This window comes from Monodelphis domestica, chromosome 1, assembly GCF_027887165.1.
Source record: "Monodelphis domestica isolate mMonDom1 chromosome 1, mMonDom1.pri, whole genome shotgun sequence".
Taxonomy (NCBI): Eukaryota; Metazoa; Chordata; class Mammalia; order Didelphimorphia; family Didelphidae; genus Monodelphis; species Monodelphis domestica.
In genome coordinates this window covers 507,956,944-507,983,216 of record NC_077227.1, presented here as the reverse complement: position 1 = coordinate 507,983,216, position 26,273 = coordinate 507,956,944, and the positions used below count along the sequence as shown (strand labels likewise).

Sequence of the window (26,273 nt, the reverse complement as noted above, 5' to 3'; positions counted from 1 at the left end):
TATATGGATAGTTAGGCAGAATTCTTTTGCATTATTCTGGATCTCATTTAGGGCTCTGCAGAAATAAATGACTAACAGTGAAAATTCAGGCACTAGTGAGGAGATTTTTGGAAGTGGGGTATGGATCAACCTCCCAATGCCTCTCACTTATAGGGACTCTTTATTCCTACATCTTCTTATGCGAGGGAAAATTTGAGCCAGGACTTGCTGGTACCTTCAGCTAATAAGTTGCAGGATTGAAATTCCTACCCAGAATCAGTGTGTCTCTGATCTGTGCCTTACCTGCCACACCTCAGGGAAGAAGGTGGGGCTTTATATTTTCTAGTGGTCCTGGGAGGGGGATGCTCTTCCCTTCTGGACCCTTGACTACCATAGAGCAGTCACCTTTTCTATCCCTTGTATTCCTTCTCTTCTCCTTCCTCCTACTCATGAGGCTTTCTGGGCTCAAGTTAACAAGAAAAAGGCCTTTGAAAGTAGAAGCCATCTCATCTGTTTTGTTGACTTGATTTCCATTCATCTTTCCCCATTTTGCTTTGGAGGAACAATGGAAAACTGACTTGTTTAATTAAGTTTACCAAGCACAATGTGCAAAGCATTGTGCTTAAGACACAAATGAAACTGTAGTTTCTGCCAGTTTATAATCTAGTAAAAGGGATGAGTCAAATAACAAGCAATTAGCTAGCATTTATATAACCCTAAGGTTTGCAAAGCATGTTGGCTCATTGTCTTCTCGTAACAACCATGTAAGGTGGATGCTCTCATCCCCATATTCTAGATAAGGAACCTGAGGCTGAAAGAGTTGGAGTGACTTGTGCAGGATCATACGGCTAGTGTCTGAGGAAGAATTTTGAAGACTCCAAGCCTGACCCTCTAATTTACTGTACCTTTTAGCTGCCTCAAATCACATAATCAAATACGCAGATCATCATAATCCAAGTAATAATTGCATGTTTATTTAGTTGGTTTGCTTATATCCAACTCTTTGTGACCCGTTTGGGTTCTCTTGGCAGAGAAAGTGGAGAGCTTTGCCATTTCCTTCTCCAGCTCATTTTCCAGATGAGCAAACTGAAGCAACCAGGATTAAGTGACCTGCCCAGGCTCACACAGCTACTAAGTGTCTAAGGCTGGATTTGAATTCAGAAAGACAAATCTTTCTATCCACAGAGTCACAATTTGGACTCTACAAAAGAAAAATAAAACTTTAACAATATTATCTCATTCGATCCTTACAATCTTATTTTATATTGAGGAAACTGAGGACTAGAGTGAAAAATGATTTGTCTAAGGTGTCAACGTGGAAATCTAGAGATCCCCAGTTTATTTAGTTGGGAGGTAAAAACCCCAGGTTTTGACCTTGTCCCAGGAGAGGTTTCCCCCTGAGGGAAGGTCCCACTTCACCAGACAATAGACATCTACTTCAGGTAGGAGGTAAACCCCATCCAAAGTCAAGTAACTTTTGTCTTCAGAAGCCTTTTCCTGTATATCACTCCCTCCTTCTGAGGATCGAACTCGGGACCTTCAGCTTGCGAGACTGATGCACTACCTATTGCGCCAAAGCTGAAGTGGATGTCTATTGTCTGGTGAAGAGGGACCTTCTCTCAGGGGGAAACCTCTCCTGGGACAAGGTCAAAACCTGGGGTTTCTACCCTCAAACTAAATAAACTGGGGATTTCTAGATTTCCACGTTGACAAAGAATATATAATGAATCAGAGACAAAACTGGTGCTTGAAACTAGGTGTGTGTTTTTGAAAGCTTTTGTTTGGAATCCTAGAGGTATTTTGCCTTAGCCCTTCCTCATCGTTAAATCTGTCCAAATAACAAAAAATTTCAGCAAAGCCAACAGGCACAATGATTGTCACTGACAGTGTGTCTGTGTATATATAAAGTATAAACATATCCACGTATGTATATATATATACTCCTATGTATATATATGTATGTATATTGAGAAAGTATACATGTATATATGAAATATATCTGTGTGTATATATACGTATATAGACATAGATGTGTGTTTATATTTCATTCCAAATATATAACAAACTCTGCCAGCACCAGCAACACCATCTTTCTCCTGAGAGAATGAAGGTTTGTTTCCTTAACTGGTCCTCAGAACTGAGATTGTCCATTATAGTTCATCAGGTTTTGCTGTTATAATTTGCATTTCTGATAATCATTTTGGATGTTATTCCCTTGGACCTGCTTTGCCCCCCGAATTCCTCATTATTGCTGTTTCTCACATCGTGATAATATTCCATTACATTTACAAGCCACAATTTATTTAGTCATTTCCTAGTCCAGAGGCATCCATTTTCTTTTCTTCTTCCTTTTCCTTTTTTTCATACCCCAATAGTGTTGCTATGAATATTTGGCAACATCCAGGGGGTTTCTTTATTTCTTTGACCTCCTGGAAGTCTATGCCTAATAGTGGGGCCACTTGGTCAAATGGTCTAAGCAATTTAGTCACTCTTTGCAAATTAATTTCCAGGTTTGTTAGGTCAGTTCACAGCCACACCAACAGCACATACACCTTCTAGTCTTCCATTAGCATCTCCAGTATTGTAGTTTTTGACATGTTCGTCCAGGAAATTCAGGTCTTCTTCAAGCCTTTCCCTTCCATCTTTCTGCCTTACAGTCAGACTTTCAAACTATATACCCCACAAGCGAACTCTTGCCTCAATTTACTTATGAGGCTGTGCCAAGAAGAGTAACTTTTTAAATTTGATCCTGAAGCAGATGGGACTAGAGAAATAGGTCTTTAGCCCTAAAGAAGAGCCAGGGTTCAGGATATATTTCAGGGACCTAAACTTAGAAAATTTAGAATTATAAATGACTTGAGGAATCACATGCATATTTTGCAGATGGGTAACCTGAGACTTAAAGAGACTGGTATACTCAAAGCCGTGTAAAGATTGTGACGCTGTTACTCTGACTTCAAATCCCTTGGGGTTTTTTCTGCTATACCAATTTACCATGGGCTCTCAGCTTAAATGAAAACTCATGAAACCTGCAGGGTGGCAGGACGCCACACTGGGAAGAACACTAGCCTAGGAGAGCCATGTCAGCGACAATCTCGAAGGTTGTCAGCACTCTGTTTGGGAAGAGGATAGGGAAGGTTTCAGGCTCATTCTCAAGTATTTCTGTGAGGTGTGATGGGTAATTGAGTAAAGACTGTCTGAAAGCCAAGGAGTATTGGAGCCATGAGGTCCCAGGGTCAGAGTTCTCCTTCCCATGATATGCAACCCAATCCTTTCTACCAAGAGTATAAAAATAGTCCAAATCAGCCCTTTTGCTTTGGGTGGTATGCAGTAGTCTCTTCAAGCCAGAGTGTTGACTTTCAACACAGGCAATTTTAAATGGGAAGTGAAGGACCGTGATCCCAGCCTCGGACATAGCAACAGAAATTTTCTGCCTGCGTGAACATTTCTCATGGAGCATGGTGGAAAGACCAGCTGGATTATATAAAATTTAAATTATGTCTCTAATAATAAAAATATTATATTTTTTGAGGTTTATTAAGGATTATTAGAAATCAAGGAATAAAGAAGATACAAATAAAAACCATGTGCCCATGGCTGATTAGCCCATTCAAAATCCCCAACCTTAGCTTAGCTTACCACTATACTTCCTACATCATTGCAATGGCAGAGAGAGAAGAGAGCATGGGAGGCGTTACTGCCAGATAAATACCAATTGTGTTCTCGCCAATGTGGAGACTCAGGTGAGATTATAGGGAATTCTGGGAAATACCAAGGACTTCTGGGGATTGAAGTCTAGGGTTCAAAATCTCCATTTATACAATTAGGAGCCAAGGAACTCTGTTGAAGTACCAGTCCTGAAACCAATTCATTGTATACTCTTAGGAAAGTCACTTCCTTAGTTTCTTCATCTGAAAAATATAGATCAATGGCTCTATGGTGAGGACCGAATGTGTTCATGGATGCTAAGGCTCTCTTTTAACTCTTTGTTAATCCTGTGTCTAAAAATGTTCCATTCTAACCTAGCCACTGGGGATAGAGTCACGTTAGGGAAGGTTCCTTGGATTGTTTCCCATCTTTAGCCATAAAAGGACCATTCTTTGACTCTTATCACTCAACTCTGCCCTAACATGAACTAGACCGTGTCCTTGCCATAAGCCTGTCTATAGTGTGAATGCCAGGTGCCCCGATGTGAACCCTTGAGTGTCCAGCCCTACTGCGGGCTCACCAGGATTCTGATGAAATTGCTCATTTCTATGTCACATGCGCTTCCATTTCAAAGGCATAGAATCTGAATTGAAATGTGTCTCAAAAATCATCTAGTCCATCCTAGGGGGCAGCTGGGTAGCTCAGTGGATTGAGAGTCAGTCCTAGAGACGGGAGGTTCTAGGTTCAAATCTGACCTCAGACACTTCCCAGCTGTGTGACCCTGGGCAAGGCACTTGACCCCCATTGCCTAGCCCTTACCACTCTTCTGCCTTGGAGCCAATACATGGTATTGACTCCAAGACGGAAGGTAAGGGTTTAAATAAAAAAAAAATCATCTAGTCCATCCTCTGTGGTAACAAGAGCGTCCTAAGGAAGGGGTGGGAGAGAGCCAGTGCTAAGCCAAATCTGTAAGATTGCATTCTGTTTTAAATATCACGTTTTAGAAAGGAGATGGATAAGTTGGAGACTGTCCTGAGTAGGGAGGCAGGCCCTAAGATCCTGCCCTATAAAGATCTATTAAAGTAACCGGGGAAGAGAAGGTTAAGGTGAGACATTGTCTTTAAATTAAAAAAACTTTTTAAAAAATTTTAAAAATCTGCCTGTATGAAAAATGAATTAAGCTTGTCCTGCTTTATCTCAGATTTAACTAGGAGTGGTGGGTGGAATTGATGGGTGGAATCTGAGCTTTTGAGAAAAGGAAAAATTAACAATTAGAGCTATCCAGAATAGATAGGTAGCAAGTTCAGAGAGCAGCTGGGTGACTCAGTAGATGGAGATCCAGGTCTAGAGATGGGAGGTCCTGGATTGAAATCTGGCCTCAGACACTTCCCAGCTGTGTGACCCTGGGCAAGTCACTTAACTCCCATTGCCTAGGCCATACTGCTCTTTTGCCTTGGAACCAGTACACAGCATGTAAGATGGAAGGTAAGAGTTGAAAAGAAAAGAAGTTAAAAAGGTAATGAGTTCCCCATCACCAAGGTCTTCAAGTGGAACCTGGGTGACCACCTTTTGGGTATATTGTAGAGGGGATTCTTATTCAGGTATAGGTTAGACTAGATGGCCTGTAAAGTCCCTTCCAGCTATGAGATTCCCTAGCAAGTGATCCAGTGTCCACTTCATCATCTCTAATGAGAGGAAGCATTCTGCTTCCCGAGGTAGCCCATTCTACTTTTGGATGGCCTTAATTGCCAAGAAGCTTTGCCTTAAGTGAAGCCAAAACAATCTGTCTGTCTGCAACTTCTAGCCTTTGCCTTGAGTTCTCCTCTCTGCAGCCAAGAAGAAAGAATCTCCTTCCTTCTCTGTGTAATAGCCCTTCGAATGTCTGAAGATAGCCATTGTATCTCCTTCCCTTCAATTTTTCTCTTCTCTGGGCTAAATAGCCCCAGTTCCTTTAACTTAGTCCCTGTGGCTGTAGTCCTGGGAGCTCTTTTCTGTACCCAGGCCAGTTTGAAAGTGTCCTTCCCAAAATGTGGAAGCCAAGACTAGATTGACGTGGCTTGACCAGAGCAGAGGACATCAGGGTGTTCAGGATACTTTTGGTGGGGCTAATATAGAATTAACTTTTGAGGTTACCAGGTTACCCCACTGAATCCTACTGAGGTTGCAGTCCACAGATATCAAACCCACCCCCCCCCCAAGTCTTTTTTTGCACGAACTATTGCCTCGATGTGTTTTCCTCATCCTGTATTTAATAGTATAATTGATTAGTTAAAGAGGTAGGAGACTTGGTGTGGAGCATCACAAATACAGCATTTGCTTCTCCTTCCCTTTTCCTTTAAAACTTTTTTTTGTTCTTTGTAACAAGGGATGATTCTCTGGATAGGTAAAAGGGAGAGGATATATTTGGAAATGAAGGTCATATTAAAACCAAAAGAGATCAATTGAAAAATCCATTAATGACTGAGTACTCTTTTGGTCTGGTCATTTAACCAATTTTAAATTCACCTATGCTATTGTTTAGACCAGGTCTCTCCATCCTGTCTATATGGATAATATAAAAAAATTGTAAACACTTTGCTGAAATCCAGGTATATACATAGTTTATAGAATTTCTCTGGTTTACCCATCAGCCTAGTGACCTTATCAAAAAAAGAAATGACCAAATTTAGGATCATAGGAACCTCAGATCATTCAGCCCTATTTCTACCCAAAACATGAATCACTCCTAGATAGGTAGATAGATGTTCATCCAGCCTCTTCTTGAATACCCCTAATGACGGGGAGCTCACTGCCTACCAAGGTACCCCATTCTATTGTTTAACAGCGCTAGCTGTAAAAAAGTTCTTTCTTTTTTGTCATATACTTCCTATAACTTCCAGTGGTTTGGGCTCTGTGCTCTGGAACTGTATAGAACAGACTGAATCTTCCTATTCATGACTGACCCTTAGATATTTGAAGACAGGCCATATTTCCCTCTAAATCTTGTCATCCTCACTTTGAACACCCTAGTTCTTTCAAATGATTTTTTCATGGCAGGGCCTAAACTCCCTTCGTATCCTGGCCACTGTATTCTTTGTCTATTGTTGTTCAGTCATTTTAGTTATTTGTGACTCCTTGGAACCCCATTTGCAGTTTTGCCTAGCAAAGATACTGCAGTGGTTTGCCATTTCCTTCTCCAGTTGGTTTTCCAGATGAAGAAACTGAGGCAAACAACGTCAAGTGACTTGCTCAGGGTCACACAGCTAATAAAATATCTTAAGTCCACATTTGAGATCAGGAAAATGAGTCTTCCTGATTCTAAGCCCAGTACTCTATCTCTCCACCGTTCCACCTAGCTGCTTGTTCTTTGGCTAGGCTCCAATTTATCATCTTCTCCCTTCAAGGATACTATACGCTACTGGAAATAAGAAACTTGACTATGACTTCAGTGAACTACCTCCTGACATCATTGTCTTCATTTAAATCTCTCCAGGTTCCTTTCCTTCCACATTGGCTCTGAGCATCAGAGACCACATTTTTTTCTATCTGGAGAATGCCTCTGACTTGAAGTTTGTGCTCCCCAGTGCCAGGGCCATCGTCAGAAAGGCGTTCATAGCTGAGGTTTCAAGATCACTTTTTTGCTAATAGTGTTGATAATGATGGAAATGACAGGCGCACCTATTACAGTTTGCAGCTTGTTTTCTTTACAACATCCTTGTGTGGTGTTATCTGTTTTGTAGACATAAAAAACAAGTTCAGAAATGTTGCCAATTTCCCATAGTAACACTATTAGTAAATGTTTGAGCTAGTATTTGAACCTACATCTCCCACTCTTTCCATTATAATATGCCATCTCATAGAATATTAAGAATTAAAAAGAACTATAAGAGACCTTCTCATTCAATCCCACTCATTTTACAGAGAAGGAAAGTGAGGAACACAGAGGAAATGGAGTTCACCCAAAGTCGCATAGCCAAGGGTAGAACTCCGTTCCCTAGATAACTCGCCCTGTGATCTTTTCATGGTATAATGCTGTAAAGTTTCAGAAGATTCATTTGAATTCCTGAAATGGGATCTGCATCAGACCCCTAAAGCTGGTGATGTTTTATAGGAAAAAAAGTCAACCCCTTTCCAGAGTCCCAGTTTGGCTTCTGGTATGTGGGAGATTGACAAAAATGGAACAATCTCCATAAAACAAAGAATGCTAAATCTGGAAAGACCCCTAGAACACAGGTTATCAGGCTGGAAGAACACATGACGTTGGAGGGGTCTTTAAAAAAAACTTGCCCAACCCCCTCAAGGGAGCCAAATTCCCAAGGCTTTCTTTCTGCCCAAATAGGGCAGTGTATGAGACTCAGACCTCTTGCTCTTCTTCTTGGTAAATGCAAAACGTATGGGTTCTTTCCCAGACATCTGCATGGAGGAAATACCCACAGCTATAAAGTCATGAGTCCATTGAAGTGTAAAGTCAGGTGGAAAGAGGATTAGATTTGTTCCGTTTGACCCCAGATGACAAAATTGGACCGATGGATGCTAGGAGATTATCATATTAATAATCCAGGCACGAAGGAATGAGGGCTCAGACTAAAGTGATCTCAGTGGGATTAAATTTTGAGGAAAAAGAAATTCATGTTTAAGTATAGGTTGTAGTTGGCAGATGACCTCCGGGGTCCTTGTCAGCTCAGAGACTGACCGATGCCGAGATGTGATGAGTGAGATTTCTGTTTAATAGAAGAAAAATTTTCCTAACAACCAGAATCCTCCCCAAATGGGATGAGCTGTCCGTGGAATTGTAGACAGAGGATTTCCCATCACTGGATATCTTCGAGCAGAAATGAGATGACCATTTGTCAGGGATTGTAGACGTCGTTCCTATCCAGGGATGTGGAACTATACGGCCTCTGAGATTCCTTCTAGCTCTGAAATTCCATGACTGATTCCAGGAAGAGTCTCCTCTCAGCCGCCCAGACTGGAGTCAGTTATTTTATCTGGATCCATTCCGGCATCAGGAACCAGCGCATCCCTTGCTCAGGTTGAGTAGGAAAGCCTTTTAAAAGTTCCTGCTGGGGACTGTCTTCAGCCTGACCTAAGATGAGGGTGGGGTGCGAGATGGGGTATAGGGGAGGTGGGCAAGTAACTTTCCCATCTTAATGGCAACACTGAGTCTCGAACCAAGAATCTCATCTACTCGAATCATTGCAGTTCCCTAATAGAACCCAGGTGTCCTAACTCTCAGGGTCAAGCTGAATCAGTTACACTGACTTCCAATTTAAACAGTAAAGTCTAGGAAGGAGGACTGGAGACCGCAGTGTGTCTTTGAGCGAGTCACTTCCAGGGGTGTGCCTGAGCTAGCTCATACTGACTGACAGCCAGTTGTTACATGTTCAGGGCAAGCATTATACTTTGGAAATTGTCAAATGCTACAAATCAGGGCTTGATTTATTGTTTTGTTGATTTATATACTCAATATATTAGTGTTGGAGAAAATGTTAATAATGCAGATTAAACTTAAAACTGGGTCATTTTTTTTGATGATAGCTACTTTTTTTTTTAACCCTTACCTTCTGTCTTGGAATCAATACCATGAATTGGTTCCAAGGCAGAAGAGCGGTAAGGGCTAGGCAATGGGGGTTAAGTGACTTGCCCAGGGTCACACAGCTGGGAAGTGTCTGAGGCCAGATTTGAACTAGGATCCCCCGTTTCTAGGCCTGGCTCTCCATCCACTGAGCTACCCAGCTGTCCCCAGTGATAGCCACTTATTATGCAACTTCAGTTTCCTCTTAGCAAATGAGAGATTGGTCCAAATGATAATAGATCATATTTCTAAAACCCTTCGAAGTTAATAGAGCACTTTCCTCCATAACCACCCTGCAATGTAGATGGTTCAGCTATTTGTATTTGACAGCTAGGCCCCTACCATTGTAAGAATCAAATGAGATCATTCATAAAGTGTTTCACAAACATTAAAGCGCTATATGAACACTAGCTCATTATTATCATACCTTAAAGTGCTGATATATAATAAGTAATAAAATATTATTATATTATATAAATTACACATAATATAAAGTATAGTATGTATGTTATGTACAATATAGAAATAATAAATAAGTAATCAATATTTTTAGTACTATTTCAGTAGAATTAGTCATATGACAACGAGGTGGTACAGTACTGGGCCTGGAGTCAGGAAGACTTGAGTTCAAATATAGTCTCAGCCATTTACTAGTTTTGTGACCACGGGAAGTCGCTTCACCTCCATTTGCCTCAATTTCCTAAACTGTAAAATGGGATTAATAATAGTAGTTACCTCACAGCGTTGTTGTGAGGGTCAAATGAGATAATAATTGTAAAGTGCTGAGCATTTAGTAGATGCTTTATCAAATCTTCTTCTCTTTAGTATTATCATTATCGTTATTGTTAGGAAGAGAAGGAATAGGAGGAAAACAGGACCCAGAGAGAGATGTGCTTATCGCTAATAAGCGACAGTCCTTGATGTTGAAGCCAGAGTCCTCCCCAAGGCCAGGCGCTGCGCACACTGCCACTGTACAGTCTCGCTCCCTGCAGTCCCTCCCCAATCCTGTCACACTGTGCAGAGTGGGGCAGGGGGCCTCCCACAGCACTTTGCTCCTGCCCTGAAATCTGGTTCTTTTCCTGCCTTCTAGGGTCTGCTGGCCCAAGGAACTCTCAGCTAGCAAGTTTCCTAATATAACCTGGCAGTTTCCTGCTCAGACAGTTGGCAGAAGCGGCTCTCCCTTTGCAACTTTGCCTTCTCTTGGACTTAAAGGGACCCTTCTGGCCCATTCCACCTCCAATTCAATCTGCCTGCAGTTGCTAGAGTAGATTTCAGAGTCTGTCAACAAAAATAATCACCAAATTCTTTTTTCTCTTTCTTTTCTCTACCCATCTTTTCTTTTCTTTTTTCCCCCTTGTTCGCTGCTCTGTCTCCATTTTTCTCTCTTATTATTTCCCTCCATTCTTCTTTCTCTCTCTTTTTCTTTCTATGAAACTGCCTCCAAGCCAAGCTGGGGGCTCAGGCAGCTTTGTAGATGAACTGAACTTCGACCAGGTAGGAGGCACTCAGCAGAGTGTCCTTCTGGGCCACCCTGTAGAGGTCAGTGTCCGCTGGGGAGAAAAGGTTCCTTATATTCTTGTTCCCAGGGTTACTAGTCATTGCCAGGAACTGTGATCTATAAATGGAGAAAAGGACCCAAGGGGAAACAGGGGCTGGGTAGAGGAAGGGAGGGAAGAAGGAGTGGGGTCACTGGAGTTTGGTCTATCCAGCTTGACTCTGGGGAATGTGAGAGTTGCTTGAGGTAGACTTTAAAGCAACTAGGTGGCTCAGTAGATAGAGGCCTAGAAATGAGAGGTCCTGGGTTCAAATCTGGCCTTAGATACTTCCTAGCTGAGTGACCCTGGGCAAGTCACTTAACCCCCATTGTCTAGCCCTTATGGCTCTTCAGCCTTGGAACCAATATAAAGACAGAAGGTAAGAGTTTTTAAAAAGATTGATTTTAAATATACATTCTTTTTTTTTTTAAACCCTTACCTTCCATCTTGGAGTCAATACTGTGTATTGGCTCCAAGGCAGAAGAGTGGTAAGGGCTAGGCAATGGGGGTCAAGTGACTTGCCCAGGGTCACACAGCTAGGAAGTGGCTAAGGCCAGATTTGAACCTAGGACCTCCCGTCTCTAGGACTGGCTCTCAATCCACTGAGCTACCCAGCTGCCCCCTTTAAATATACATTCTAAGACAGAAAGTAAAAGTTTGTTTTTGGTGGTAGGTTTTTTTTTTTTTTAAGAAGAAATAATAGAGAAGTATGCTTGACAGTTGAAGTAGGGAGGAGAGCTCAGGGGAAAATGGAAGTTTTCCTAGGAAATTGGATTAAACATGGAAGTTAATTTTTTTATCTTTTTTAAAATTTAGTCAATTTAGAATATTTTTCCTTGGTTACAAGAATCCTATTCTTTCTCTCCCTCCCTTCTCCCTCACCCCGCCCCCGCCCCAAGCCAGCTTGCAGTTCCACTGGGTTTTACATGTGCCATTGATCAAGACTTATTTCCATATTATTGATATTTGCACCAGGGTGATCCTTAGAGTCTACATCCGCAATCATATCCCCATCATCGACCATGTGATCAAGCAGTTGAACATGGAAGTTTAAGAAGAAAGGAACAAAGGGATTGTTTTTTTTAAAGACTGAAGCTTTTTAAAAGAATGAAGTCATTTAGTAGCACAGTAGAACAAGCTGGCTGAGAATCAGGAAACTCAAAGCCTTAGCTCTGCTGTTAAGTTTGAATGACTTTGGACAAGTTATTTCCCTTCGGGTTTCACTTCTTCCTTGGTAAAGTGGTAGATGAAATAGAGGATGGGTGGGGGGAAAAGATGGCCAAATTAGACGCTCTCCTGAAGTCCCTTCTGGTTCAGACATTCCATGTCCCAGCTCTGCCATAAACTTCCCTATGAGAACTTGATTAAATCATTCCCCCACCCCTACCCCTCTAAGAATGAAAAGATTGGTCTGGGGGAAGGGGAAGGGATGGGAACAAGCATTTTTGTAGTTGCCTTCTACACATCAAGCATTGTGCTAAGGCTTTACAAACATCTCTTTTGATCCTCACAACAACCTTATGAGGGAGGTGCTGGTTGTTATCCTCATTTTACAGTTTAGGAAACTGAGGCTAGATATGAACTCAGGTCTTCCTGACTCCCAACTCAGTATTCCATCCACAGAACCACTGAATGATTACTAAAGTATTTCCCAGCTCTAATCTAGTGATGGCTCTATTGATCATATATTGTGATTCTTTAACAAACAAGAACTCGAGGGGAACAAGAGAGGTTCTTCTCCCTGGCTCCTGGGCCACCTCCAGCCCAGGCTCATGAGACATGTGAGTATGAGGCACAGGGCTCTGGGACTGGGCTGAGCTGTCGCGGTGATCATTCTGGGAGCCACTGGCAAGGGGAAGTTATGATCTAGAAATCAACACGCCCAGATTCTGTTACCAATTTCTGCCCCTAGGCAAGACCCAACCAAGCCAGGGCCCTGGATCCCCTTCCTGAGCTTCTCAATGACTACAGCACCTCTAAAATTAGTCTACAGAGAGAACAAGGCAAGACAGCTTTGGCTGAGAGAGCAGGCGATGATGGAGGGCAGGGGACCCCCAGAGATAACTCTCTGCCACCTATGAGTCTGAGGCCCCATCCGGAATATTAGAAGGATCTTTGACCCAGAGGTAGTTGTAGCAATAATAATAATGATTACTTATAGGATTACTAATTAGTTCTTTAATTTGCTTTCCTATTGCTATTTTACTTTTATTATTACTATATATTTATATAATATATATTTATTATATATTACATATACTTGTATTTTATATTATATATAATAATGTAAATGCATGACATTTATATTATTATTACTAATTAGTATTGTTATGTTGTTAATAGTAACAAAATTTTTTTAAACTCTTACCTTCCACCTTAGAATCAGTATTGGTTCTAAGGTAGGAGAGTGGTAAGGACTGTAAGGATAATTTAGGGTTGTGACCTAATCTAAATTTGATTTTTGGTCACAGGGGACATCCCAAATAAAATACCCAAGTCAGTTTGGAAATCTATGGTGGTTTAATCAATATAGAAGGAAGAACTCAAGGAGAAGAGAGAGGGAAGGTATAGGACTTCACCCACCTGGGTAAGTATGGGTGTAGACATTCCTGATTTTGTTAGACTAAGCAGGGTAGAGTAATCTAAAGTTCACAGAGCTAGGCAATGGGGGTTAAGTGACTTGCCCAGGGTCACACAGCTAGGAAGTGTCTGAGATCAGATTTGAACTCCTGTCTCTAGGCCTGGCTCTCAGTCCACTGAACTACCCAGCTGCCCCCTAATAGTAACAATTTGTAACATTTATATAACCCTTTCAAGAATGCAAAGCATTTACCAATGTCCTTTGATTCATTTCATCCTCCCAATAGCCCTGTGAGGTACCGTACAGCAAGACAGGAATATCAGGAATAACGTATGCAGTATAAGAATACAGGAATTACCCTTTTCACAGTGTTGTTCTGTTGTTTCAGTGGTGTCTGTGACCCTGTTTGGGTTTTCTTTGCAAAGATTCTGGAGTGATTTGCCATTTCCTTCTCCGGCTCATTTTGCAGATGAGGAAATGGAGACAGACAGGGTTAAGTGACCTGCCCAGGGTCACATATCTAGTCAGTGTTTCAGGCTGGACTTGCACTTAGGTCTTCCTGACTCTAAGCCCTCCACTTACCTGCCTCTGTTTCATAGTTCAGGGCAAAAGTGTTGCCTGTGGTCAGACAGCTAGGAAATGCCAGAAGCTAGATTCAAACCCAGGACTCCTTGCTTCGCGTCTAATACCCCGTCCACCGTGCTGTGCTTTCTTCTCATCCACTTCCTGTCTTGTCCTTCATCCACTTTATCATCAGTCATTGAGTGGGTGCTTGTTAAACACGTTCTGTGCGCTAAGCGCTGAGCTGTACCCTGAGGACCCATCTGAGAGGGAGCGGGGCTTTAGAGGTTGAAAGCTGGCTTTGGAGTCAGAAAGACTTGACTTCAAGTCATTCCTCTGATACGAACCGACTATGAGACCCTGAGTAAGTCGATTGATCTCTCAGTGCCCCAGGCAGCTCTCTAAGGTATAGAGGGCAGAGAAGGAGCCAATTGCCTTGATAAAGGAAGTTCCTTACCAAAGAGCTCTCTACCCAAACCAGGATGAGATAATTCCTGTCCTCCAAGAGCTTATGTCCCACTAGAGGGTGTAACTTGTGAACAGATAAATAAATGCCAAGTAGAAGAATTATGTCTTATCCTTATGACAATGGGGAAACCACTGAAGCTTCCTGAACAGAAAAAATATGGCCAGACTTGTGATTTAGAAACATCACTTTGGTAGCTACCTGGGAGATGGTTAACGTTAGTTACTCAGTCAACAAGCATTTATTAAGCTTTTCTTACATGCCAGCTCATTTGATAGATGAAGAACTGAGGCAAATAAGGTTAAGTGACTTGCCCAGAATCACATAACTAGGAATTAAGGCCAGATTTGAACTCAGGAAGATGAGTCAAATGACTTGCCCAGGGTCACACAGCTAGTTAGTATCTGATTCAGGAAATTTAGACTCAGGTCTTCTTGACTTCAGGCTCAGTACTGTATCCATTTCACCTCCTGGATGTGCCCTGGAAGGGAACTTAGAAATTATCTAGTCCATTCCCCTCATTTTATAGATGGGGAAACTGAGTCCCGATGTGGGCAAGTGATCAATGTAGTAAGTTAGAAGTAAAGCTCAGACTAAGATCAGGACCTAGGTCTCATTCAGTGTAGTTCTCTTTCCCTGTATTTTGCTGCATCTCTGGCATAGAGTCCTCGACTCTTAAGTCTCAAAAGTCTGACCCTCTATTGAGATGGTCCTTAAGGTATCAGATAGATGAAATGATTTGACAGATGTAATTTCTGGACAAATGAATCCTTTTATGCCTCTTGGTGAGGTCCCCAGCAAGGAAAGGCTTCCTGCTTGTTAGAGCCCAGAATTCTCCATGGATCTTTGCCTAGTCTCTCTTCTTTCCCAGCATCCTCTCTTTCCAACCGTCAATGCTGTCACTCAACTCTTCTTCTTTTTTTTTTTAAGCCCTTACCTTCCATCTTGGAGTCAATACTGTGTATTGGCTCCAAGGCAGAAGAGTGGTAAGGGCTAGGCAATGGGGGTCAAGTGACTTGCCCAGGGTCACACAACTGGGAAGTGTCTGAGGTCAGATTTGAACCTAGGACCTCCCGTCTCTAGGCCTAGCTCTCAACACACTGAGCTACCCAGCTGCCCCCCACTCAACTCTTCTTGAAAAATTCTTACACTATACATATAAGGGATTTACTGTTTACTGTTCCCATCAGCATAAAAACCTGGGCCAGGGTGCTAACCTGATTTTCCTTCCTTGCTTCCTTCTCTCTTTTTAAAATCATCAATCTTTTAAAAAACTCTTACCTTCTGACTTGGTATTGGTTCTAAGGCAGAAGAGCAATAAGAGCTAGACGATGGGGGTTAAGTGACTTGCCTTGCCCTGAGTCACACAGCTAGAAAGTGTCTGAGGCCAGATTTGAAGCCAGGGCTTCCAACTCTTAGACCTGGTTCTCTATCCACTGAGCCATTCCCTGCTAACCTGATTTTTCTTCTTGCTTCTTAGGAACATATCAAGGCCAGTTCACTAATGGCATGCGCCATGGTTATGGCGTCCGGCAGAGCGTCCCATATGGCATGGCAGTGGTGGTGCGTTCACCACTCCGTACATCCCTCTCTTCCCTGCGAAGTGAGCACAGCAATGGAACCCTGGCCCAACAGGATGCTCCCTCCACCCCCATGGACGGCACCACTCTGGCGACCCCAACCATCTCCCGTGGTGGCTTTGCCCTCAGCCTCTATGCCAATGCAGAGGCTGCTGCCAAGCTCCCTCGGGGTAGTGGTGGCTTCTTCCAGAGAGGTTCCCTATTGGGGAAACTGAGGCGCTCAGAGTCACGGAGCTCTCTGGCCAGTCAGAAGAGCCGGGTCAGCTTCCTGAAGAGTGACCTGAGCTCGGCGGCCAGCGATGCAGCTTCCACTACCAGCTTGGGAGAAGGAGTCGAGGGAGAGGACTTTGCTCCATTTGAGTCTGACATCGATGCCACCACCACAGAGACGTACATGGGGGAGTGGAAAAATGACAAGCGGTCTGGCTTTGGAGTCAGTGAGCGTTCTAGCGGGCTCAAGTACGAGGGTGAGTGGTTGGATAACCTGAGGCACGGCTATGGCTGTACCACACTGCCTGATGGCAAGAAGGAGGAAGGAAAGTACCGACACAATGTCCTGGTCAAGGGCATGAAGAAACGTGTTCTTCCACTCAAGAGCACCAAAATCCGGCAGAAGGTGGACCATAGCGTGGAGGGTGCTCAGCGGGCAGCAGCCATTGCCCGCCAGAAGTCAGAGATTGCTGCCTCCAGGTAGGACCCAGAAGGTTTACTAAAGAGAGTGTGCAGATGGAAAACTTGCAACACCTGAATTACATTCCCAGCATCTTTTTAAGTGACACCCTCATTTTACCTAAGGATGCTTAGGGGATAAATTTAGCTGAGACCCACACTGCAGGGCTCTTTTTTCAGAGTTTGTGCTTTTGGTAAAGTGCTGCAGGTGTGAGTCCCTGGCTCTCTTTGCTCTGCTCACTTGACTGAAAGAACCTTTTTTCTTTCCCCTCTCTTTTGATTTATTATTAAAAATCCTATATATTTTTAAATAGTAGGAGTATTTATTCATTTTTGCTCCCACAGGAATGACCAGGATATGGGAGGTTCCTCTTGGAAGGATTTCAAGCTGGAAAAGATCTTAGAGATCTTCTAATCTAACTCGTTAATTTTACCAATGAGGAAATGATCTGGCCAAAGTTCTACAGGTTGTTAGTAGCAAGGTTATACTTTTAATCAAGGTTTGCACAAAGACTATCCTTCGTTGGTCCACCTATTTGGACTCGAGGCTCACAAAATATGATCCCTTTATGTTTACCTCACATCACAATCTAGCCGTGGCATTTTGCAATGGCCATCTTGCCTTGTTCTTCTCATTTTCCCTCAGTAAGTGAGGGGTTTAGACTGATACCTCCCCAGTAGTGATGCCCTACACTGTAACATTCTGTGATGTGTGCTCTAAGGTGGTTTCTAGTCTCAGGGTTAGAGTCCAGAGTGTATCACCGACAGTCAATCCCAAGGGTATGGGGCAAATGAGGAAGAGGAATGAAGCAGCCCCTGCTTACCAACCTTGAGGAGTTTTCCCCACAGTGCCATTCTTACTTCTCAAGTCAGAATTCTAATCAAGTGGTTCCCTTTGGGAGGGTTCTGAGAACCACAAATAGAGATCCGAGACTCATGGGGCTTCTCATCTCCTCGTGGATGTAAATCTCCCTTGGATATAGGCTGTAGATGAAGCAACCAGAGGAACCGCTGCACTTTCCATCAGCCTGAGAATGCCTTGTTCTTTCTGGGCTGGCAAGTTTGGTGGGGGAGGAGAGGCTGTTCCTGCTTACTCTTTAAGCATGGGATAATTTCCTATTAAGGGCAACCCTGGGCTTGGAGGAAATGCAGTGTTGAGGCTCTTTCTCCCAGAGGTTCTCTCTTCTCACCCCAGACCGCTTTAGGAGCTGATGAGGGGCAATAGAAAGAGAGCAGGTTGGGGGAGGGGATTTTGCTTCAGGTGGGGGTTAAACTAGATAAATGACCTCCTGAGATCCCTTTAAGCTCAGGGAATTTGATTCTAAGTTAGAGACAGGCAGCAGGGTGAATCATAAACCACAGAATGCTGGGGCTGGAGGGGAACCTTAAAGCATCGAATACCAGAGCTAAGAAGGGATTAATGAACAGTGAATGCCATAGCTGGAAGTGACCTGAGAGATTGACTCTAACCCCCTTATTTTACAGAGGAAGAAACTGAGTCCCAGATAGGAGAAGTGACACTCCCTTTGCCACTGAGGAAGTCAGGGAAGAATGTGCTCCTAAGAGGTTAAGCCTAGCCAGAGAGTCAAAAGCTTCCCTGCCCCAGCCAGGCATGATTTCCTTCTTATAACAAACCAGTGTTTTAAGTACTTCTCCCTGCCTGTCTCCAACTGATGCCTTAGGGACCCTAACAGCAAAGGGTATTGGGAATCTTGGCTCCAGTGTCTTGCCAAATGTTCTGCACAGCAACCCAGTGGAGAAGTTTAGTCAACTGCCCCTTCTCATTTTTGTCCCCCATTTGGCATGGCCCCCAAATATGTGGAAGTTCTAAGGGCATTAGAACTGGAAAAAGATCACAAAATATAGAATGTGAGAATTTGATGATCCCTTTAGAAAACTGAAGAGAGGCTTTGGGGAGAATCTAGTCTAATCTTCTTGATTTTGGTTTTGGTTTTGAAAGACTGGGTCTGAAAATGAAGGAGCCAGATTCCATTACTAATCCTGCTTTGACCCATTTCATTTCCAACATAGACCAGTTTCCCCTTCTTTAGGCAATTGGGTATCCTCTGCACTCCTCGGGGCTCTTAACTCTATTGCAGTTTGTAACTCCCTCACTCAAGAAATCAAAGTTATGATTGGGGATGTAGACTCTAAACGATCACCCTAGTGCAAATATCAATAATAGGGAAATAGGTCTGGATCAACGACACATGTAAACCCAGTGGAATTGCACGTTGGCTATGGGAGGAGGGTAGTAAGAGGAGAGAGAAAGAACATAAATCTTATAACCATGGAAAAATATTCTATATGAATTAATTATATAAAATTTTCCAAATTAAAAAAAAAGAGAGAAATGAAGAAATCAGTATTTCTCCTTTTATGAAGGAAAAAACAAAGACCCAGAGATGGGGAAACGATTTGTTTGATATCACCCAGAGAGTTAGTGACAAAGCAGTGGACTAGAATCCTGGCCTTCTGGCTCTCAGGCCAATGCGCCATGCTGCCAAAGATGGCTTTGACTGTGGAACCCAGAGCATCCCCATGAGAAACCGCACACTCTAGAGTAAGATGTTTCAGGAAAGAGGTGTCACCAAAGGGCAACAAGTAGCTTCAGGGGAATTATAAGGGAAGATCGGAGGCTGTTGGACAGAATTCAGCTTGAGGTTGCAACTTTTCTCTTCAGTTGCCTCGTTGTCCACCTTACCCACGTGCTCATCCCTGGACTCTAATGTGTAGGACCCTTTGTGATCTGGCCCTTGTCATAGGCCTGCCAGAGACCATATGGTGTTTGGGAAGGAATAAAAGGAGCTGCCAGGAGTCACAATGGAGCCACCTGCCCGAAGCCACTATACCTCAGTTCTTGATGGTGTGACTGAGCATGGGGTGAGAAGTGATAAAGGATGGTGAGAGAGAGAGAGAGCTGTGAAGTTGGGCTATGTAAGAAAAAACCATTGAAGCCTGGGCAGTGACTTCCTTCCAGTAAAGGCTCTAGAACACTGAATGTCAGAACTAGACAAGGCCTTGCTTGGAATGTCAACCATCAGAACTTAGAAGGACGTTAGAACATAGACTATCAAAACTGGAAGGGTTCTTGTAGCAGGGAATATCAGAAGCACCCTAGAAATTATTCAGGTCTTCTCATTTTATAGATCAGGAAATTGAGGTCCTGAAAGAGAATTCCACTTAGGATCATTAGCAGAACTAGAAGGAACCTTGGCATGTTGCCTGTTAGAGGCGGGAGGGATCTTGGAATGTTCTTAGATTTTTTTTTAAATAATATTTTATTTTATCATTTCCAAGCATTATTCATTAGAGACAAAGATCATTTTCTTTTCCTCCCCCCACCCCCCATAGCTGACGCGTGATTCCACTGGGTATCACATGTGTTCTTGATTCGAACCCATTACCATGTTGTTAATATTTGCATTAGAGTGTTCATTTAGAGTCTCTCCTCTGTCATGTCCCCTCAACCGCTGTAGTTGGGCAATTGCTTTTCCTCCGTGTTTCTACTCCCACAGTTTGTCCTCTGCTTATGAATAGTGTTTTTTCTCCTAGATCCCTGCAGATTGTTCAGGGACATTACACTGGAGAAGTCCATCACCTTCGATTGTACCACAGTGTATTAGTCTCTGTGTACAATGTTCTCCTGGTTCTGCTCCTTTCACTCTGCATCACTTCCTGGAGGTTGTTCCAGTTCACATGGAATTCCTCCACTTTATTATTCCTTTGAGCACAATAGTATGCCATCACCAACAGATACCACAATGTGTTCAGCCATTCCCCAATTGAGGGGCATCCCCTCGTTTTCCAGTTTTTGGCCACCACAAAGAGCGCAGCTATGAATATTTTTGTACAAGTCTTTTTCCTTATTATCTCTTTGGGGTACAGACCCAGCAGTGCTATTACTGGATCAAAGGGTAGACATTCTTTTGTCGCCCTTTGGGCATAGTTCCAAATTGCCCTCCAGAATGGTTGGATCAGTTCACAATTCCACCAGAAATGAATTAATGTCCCTACTTTGCCACATCCCCTCCAGCATTCACTACTTTCCTTTGCTGTCATGTTAGCCAATCTGCTAGGTGTGAGGTGATACCTCAGAGTTGTTTTGATTTGCATCTCTCTGATTATAAGAGATTCTTCATGTGCTTATTAATAGTTTTGATTTCTTTATCTGAGAACTGCCTATCCATGTCCCTTGCCCATTTATCAATTGGAGAATGACTTGGATTTTTGTACAGTAGATTTAGCTCTTTATAAATTTGAGTAATTAAACCTTTGTCAGAGGTTTTTATGAAGATTTTTCCCAATTTGTTGTTTCCCTTCTGATTTTAGTTACATTGGTTTTGTTTGTACAAAAACTTTTTAATTTGATGTAGTCGAAATTATTTATTTTACATTTTGTGACTCTTTCTATGTCTAGCTTGGTTTTAAAGTCTTTCCCCTCTCAAAGGTCTGACATGTATACTATTTGTTCTTAGATCTTAATGATTATTTAACCTTCTCTTAGATTATTTCCTCCACTGTGAAATGAAGGAGCCAAACTACATGGTCTCCGGCTCTGACATTCTGATTCTCTTAAAAATTTGGTGTGTTCTATTTTCTTTCTTTAAAAAACATTTTTTTTTAATCCTTACTTTCTGTCTTAGTTACAACTCTTAAGACACAAGGACAAGGGCTAGGTAACTGGGGTTAAATGACTTGCCCAGAGTGTCTGAGGTCAGATTTGAACCAAGATCCTCCTGACACCTAAAACTCTCTCCATGGAGCCACCCAGCTACCCCTGTATTCTATTTTCTTAATAAGGCTCTGAGCTTCTTCAGTCCATCAAAAAACATTTATTAAGCATTTATTTTGTTCTAAGTGCTGGGAACACAAACAAAAGTGAAAAATAGTTCCTGCCTTCAAGAAGCTTCCATTCAAATGGGGAGATATCTTGTAAATAACTAGGTTAAAACAATAGATGCAGAGGATAGTGTAGAGGTAATCTCAAGAGGAACTCTGAATAACTGGGGTGAGTGGGGTGGGGGAAACCTGCAGAAGCTGGGATTTGAGTCGAATTTTGAGGGGAGGCAGGAAAACTAAAGAGATGGAGGGGAAGAGGAAGGAAGAGTGGCTCTTTGTCCCTTTATCTTGCCTAAGATATAAGCCTAGGCAAGAAGGTGGTGGTCAGGGGGTTCATTAGATAAAAGAGTCAGGTCTGGAGCCTGGAAGTCCTGGATTCCAATCTTGCCTCAGATACTTCTTGGCTGTGTAATCCCCGGCAAGTCACTTAACCCCCATTGCCTTGCCCTTCTGCCTTGGAAATGATAGTCATGATTCTAAGACGGATGGTAAGGTTTAAAAAAAAATGATGGTCAGTACAAATGTATTGAATTAAAATCAGTGACTTGTCCTCCAGGAGACATTGTGGGTATGTCAAATACTTTCCTTCCCTTTCAGCTTCTGGGATCTTCTCCTAATCTTCAGAATTCTAAAACAACCCTTTCAGAAACCCCCAGGTTGTCAGGAACGTTCCCTCACAGCCCCCTCCCACCAGTGTCAGACGGCCTTGGGAGTTCTAGAGCATTTCTTTCGGGCAGAGCCATGCCCTCACGCTCCCTCAGAGGGCCCAGCTGCCCTGGCTCACATGTGGGGGGACATCCGGGGGCCGGACCTCCTGCCTGCCAACTTCCCTTCCTTGTTCAGACCTGACTGCAACACCAGTGACTCCCTTGGGCTCCCCCAAAGCTCTCGCTGAGAAGGTGCTCTGAGGTCCATCTTAGGAACACAGCCTCCTGTCTGGGGCCTTTCCCATGGTGCCAGGCAAAGCCCATCCTGCCTCCTGTCGCTTCCTATCTCTGTGTGCTCAGGGCTTCACGGAGCCTGGAACGGGGCCCAGCCCCAGCCCCTGACCCAGGATGGTGGCGGCTGGTGTGGATGACGTTCTGAAAAGGCCTGGAGTCAGCAGACATTCCCTGTCTAAATATGGGAAAGCAGCAGAGGACTGGTTTAGCCGAGCCTGGGGGGAATGTGACAGCTGAGCGGTGGGGCCTGCCCGTGGAATTCCAGCCCCCCTCAGCCCACATCTCTCCCTTCTCTTCCCCCACTATCCCAGGTGGGGCCCCGCCTCAGCATTCCAATGAGGGAGATACTGCCAGAACTTCCCCCCCACCCCCATGTCACAGACACCCCTTGGCCCTGCCCCCACCGCCATCTGGACCTTCTTAAGGGCTTAGCCATCGGGCCTGAAAACTGATAAAGCCACTGGGGGTGGGGAGAGGGGGTGTCAGGGAAGGAGGAAAGGAATTCCATCCAGCATCTTCAGCGTCTGGGCGTGGGTCCTTTTGGAGCTTTAGGGAGCAGGGTGGCGGCAGAAGGAGCTGGCCTCTGGGTTCTTTTCTGGACAGAGTCCGAAGGCCTGGCTTCTCCTCCTGGCTCCATCATAGACCAACTGTCAGCTCAAGCAAAGCACCTAACCTTTCTGTGGGGTAAAAGCAGGACTAGAGAATCTCTTCCATGCTCAGTCAGCTTGGATGTTCTCTGATTTTTGTGATTCTCATTTTATGTTCCCTCAGAAGGACAGGCAGGGCCTTGGGCTGGATCTGTTGAGCCTCAGACTTGAGGCAGGTTTGGGCTTTCAGTCAACGGATATATACTTACTGATGTCAACCAGGTCCAGTGCTCTGGGCTGGGTCCTGCTGAAGATGCAGAAAAGTGTAAGCCACGCGTGCAACGTAGTCTAATTGGGGAAAAGCGAAGACTAGAATATACGTAAAGGCACGGAATATGGAATTGGGGCAATTGGAAAGGATCTTAAAAAGTCATCCATTCCAGTGCTTCTTAATCTTTTTTTTTTAATATTATGTACCCCATTGGCAATCTGGTGCAACCTATAGACCCTTTTCAGAAGAATGCTTTTAAGAACATGAAGGAAATGCCAAATTTCAGGTAAAGATAGACAAAATAAAGATGCAATTCTTTACCCATCCAAGTTCATGGCCCCCAATGGTGTATGGGCCTCAGGCAAAGAACCTTGACTTAACTCAACCCCTTCGTTTTATAGAGGATGCCAAAGCACTGTGGTAGGAAGCGATTCAACTCAAACAGCTGGATAGCAGAACGGCAAAGCTATTTCCATGGCCAGTCAGCAATCAAATAGTCTATCTTGGGTGTTTCCTATATGCTAAGAAGCATCAGGAATAGGAAACTGGCCTCGGTGCCAGGAGGATCGAGGTTCACATCTTGTCTGACACCTATTGGCTGGAGAAGTCATTTATACCTTCCAGGGCACCAGGAAGCCTCTAAAAGCATGTTTCAGAGAAGATGCTGACCTGCAAAGATAGAGGAAGTGACTCACTGAGAGGGCCCTAGACCAGCGAAACCACAGGTCCTACCCCTACTCCTGAGTCATGCTCAGGAGCCCCAGGTTTGGGCTGCCCTCTTCTACACCCAGCAGGAATTCAGCTCCCGCCATCTTTATTACTCTTTCCGGAGTGCTGCTGAAATTGCCCAGCTGTAGGAATACGTGGCCACATGCCCACTCCATCCCCAGAGTGACCACGTCACCAGCTGTTTCTGGGAGGAGGATGGGGGGTATTGGGAAAGAGGAGACAGATCCCCGAAACCTGGAAGGTCTGTTCCCTAGCCCTGATGGAGTCTGGCTTCTCCTGATCCAGGGTCATGGCCCCGACAGGTTGACAAGCATGACAATAACAAGTTTTGGATGGAGCTTAGAGAATGCAGAATGAGCAATCCAGTCCAGGTCAGAGCTTGTTCAGGACAAAATGAAGGCTGTAGGCATTATCAACGAATGGGAAATGGGGACCCAGAGGTGAAAACGACTTGCCTGAGTTACTTATTAAGTTAGGGGCAAAGCCTGAGGAGAGCCCAGGTCTCCTGATTCCCAGTCTACTGTTCCTTATACTCTGGCAGGAAGCTTCCCCGTGGCCTCCACCTTTGTTAATGAAGAGTTCTGTGCTACCATCTTCCTGGCATAGGATAGGCCATGGGAAGGAGGCTCATCTTTGCTTATGATTTTTCATTCTCTTCACTGGTTTTCTCATATGTAAAATGAGGGGGTTTGGATGTTAGAATGATTAACCTGGGGTCCATTAACTTTTTAAAAAATCCTTACCTTCCCCTCTTAGGATCAATATTGTGTATGGTTGTAGAAATATGGTAGGGCAATGGGGCTAAGTGACTTGCCCAGGTTTTACTAAATTGTTGATGGGGTCCATAGCATAAAAAAAGATGGATGCCCTAGAATGGATAACTTTTTTTTTTTTTAAACCCTTACCTTCTATCTTGGAGTCAATTGACTCCAAGGCAGAAGAGTGTTAAGGGCTAGGCAATGGGGGTCAAGTGACTTGCCCAGGGTCACACAGCTGGGAAGTGTCTGAGGCCAGATTTGAGCCTAGCACCTTCTGTTTCTGGACCTGGCTCTCAATCCACTGAACCACCCAGCTGCCCCCTTGGATAACTTTTTAAGGTCCCTTTCAATTATGGCAGTTCTACATTCTATGCCTTTACATATATTCTAGTCTTAGCTTTTTCCCTATTAGACTAAGTTCTGTGAGTGGCTTTCACTTTTCTAGATCCTTAGTATCCAGCCCAATCAGTATGCGTCTATTCGCCAAAAACCCAAATCTGCCTTAAGTCTGAGGTTCGACAAGTGCCAGCTAGGAAAAGTCTGAGGTCAAATTTGAACCCAGGACTTCCTGTCTCCAAGCCTGGCTCTTCTTTCATTGAGCCACCTCGCTGCCTCTGGGTCCATTAACCTAAAAAAATTATAAGTGTAGATCAATATAATTGGTTTTTAAATAATCTTATATATTGTTTCATATATTTAAAAATTGCATTATGAGAAGGGATCCATAGGCTTTAGCAGTCTGCTAAACCGGTCCATAACACAAACAAAAACATAACTTTAACAAAGTTAAGAACCCCTGAGCTAGAGGATATCCAAGATAATTTCCAGCATAATGTTTTGCATAACTTCATATGTATAATAGATATTGTAGTTCCTATTTCTCAATGGGAAGGGTAGGGAGTGGATGGAGGAAGAGGATTTGGAACTAGAAACTTTTTAAAGTTTCTATATAATGTTTCTATAATATATTTCTACATAATTTAAAAAAAGATCATTACCAGGTCTAAACTCTTCAGGCTTTATTCTTCTACTGTTCTTAAGATACCCCAACCTGTCGTGGCTTCTTAAACTGATCATTAGGCTTGGGTGAGACGGAGTCACAAACTCTATTCCTCCTATTGAAAGGAGACTTGATCAGACTTTACCATCTGCCTTGCAGACCTTTGGAACTATCAGCTGAGCTGCTAACTTAGCATAAGGACCCTTGGGCCTTGCCATCTGTTCTTCTGCTGAACCTTTAGAACTTCTGGCCTTTTCTATCCACTCTGCAGCTGATCTTTCTTCCAAGAGTTGCCTCCCCCAAATGGAGTTTGAGGGCTTTAAGAGTGGGGATGTTCTTACCTTTTCTGTTTTTTCCCTAGGTCTTAGTACAATGCTTTGCACATAGTAAGCATTCAATATTTTTTTAATATATTAATTCAAAAGTAGTATATATTCTGTAACACCCACTCATGCCTTAGCCTCCTACAACCTGGTTTCCATCTCCAACACTCCACTGAAACTCACCCTCCAAGATCATAAGCAAATTCCTCCTTGCTAAATCTAGTGACTTTTTGGTTCTTGTCCCCTTTG

General features: G+C 43.4%; 1 protein-coding gene across 1 annotated transcript in view; it reads left to right on the top strand.

Moving 5' to 3' along the window:
* JPH2 (junctophilin 2) overlaps window positions 1-26,273 on the top strand; it is a 64,550-nt gene that overhangs the window by 10,862 nt on the left and 27,415 nt on the right. Inside the window, exon 2 of the mRNA XM_001369556.4 lies at window positions 15,805-16,594. Within this exon, the coding sequence (XP_001369593.1) occupies window positions 15,805-16,594 (790 nt within the window). The remainder of the gene's footprint in view (window positions 1-15,804; window positions 16,595-26,273) is intronic.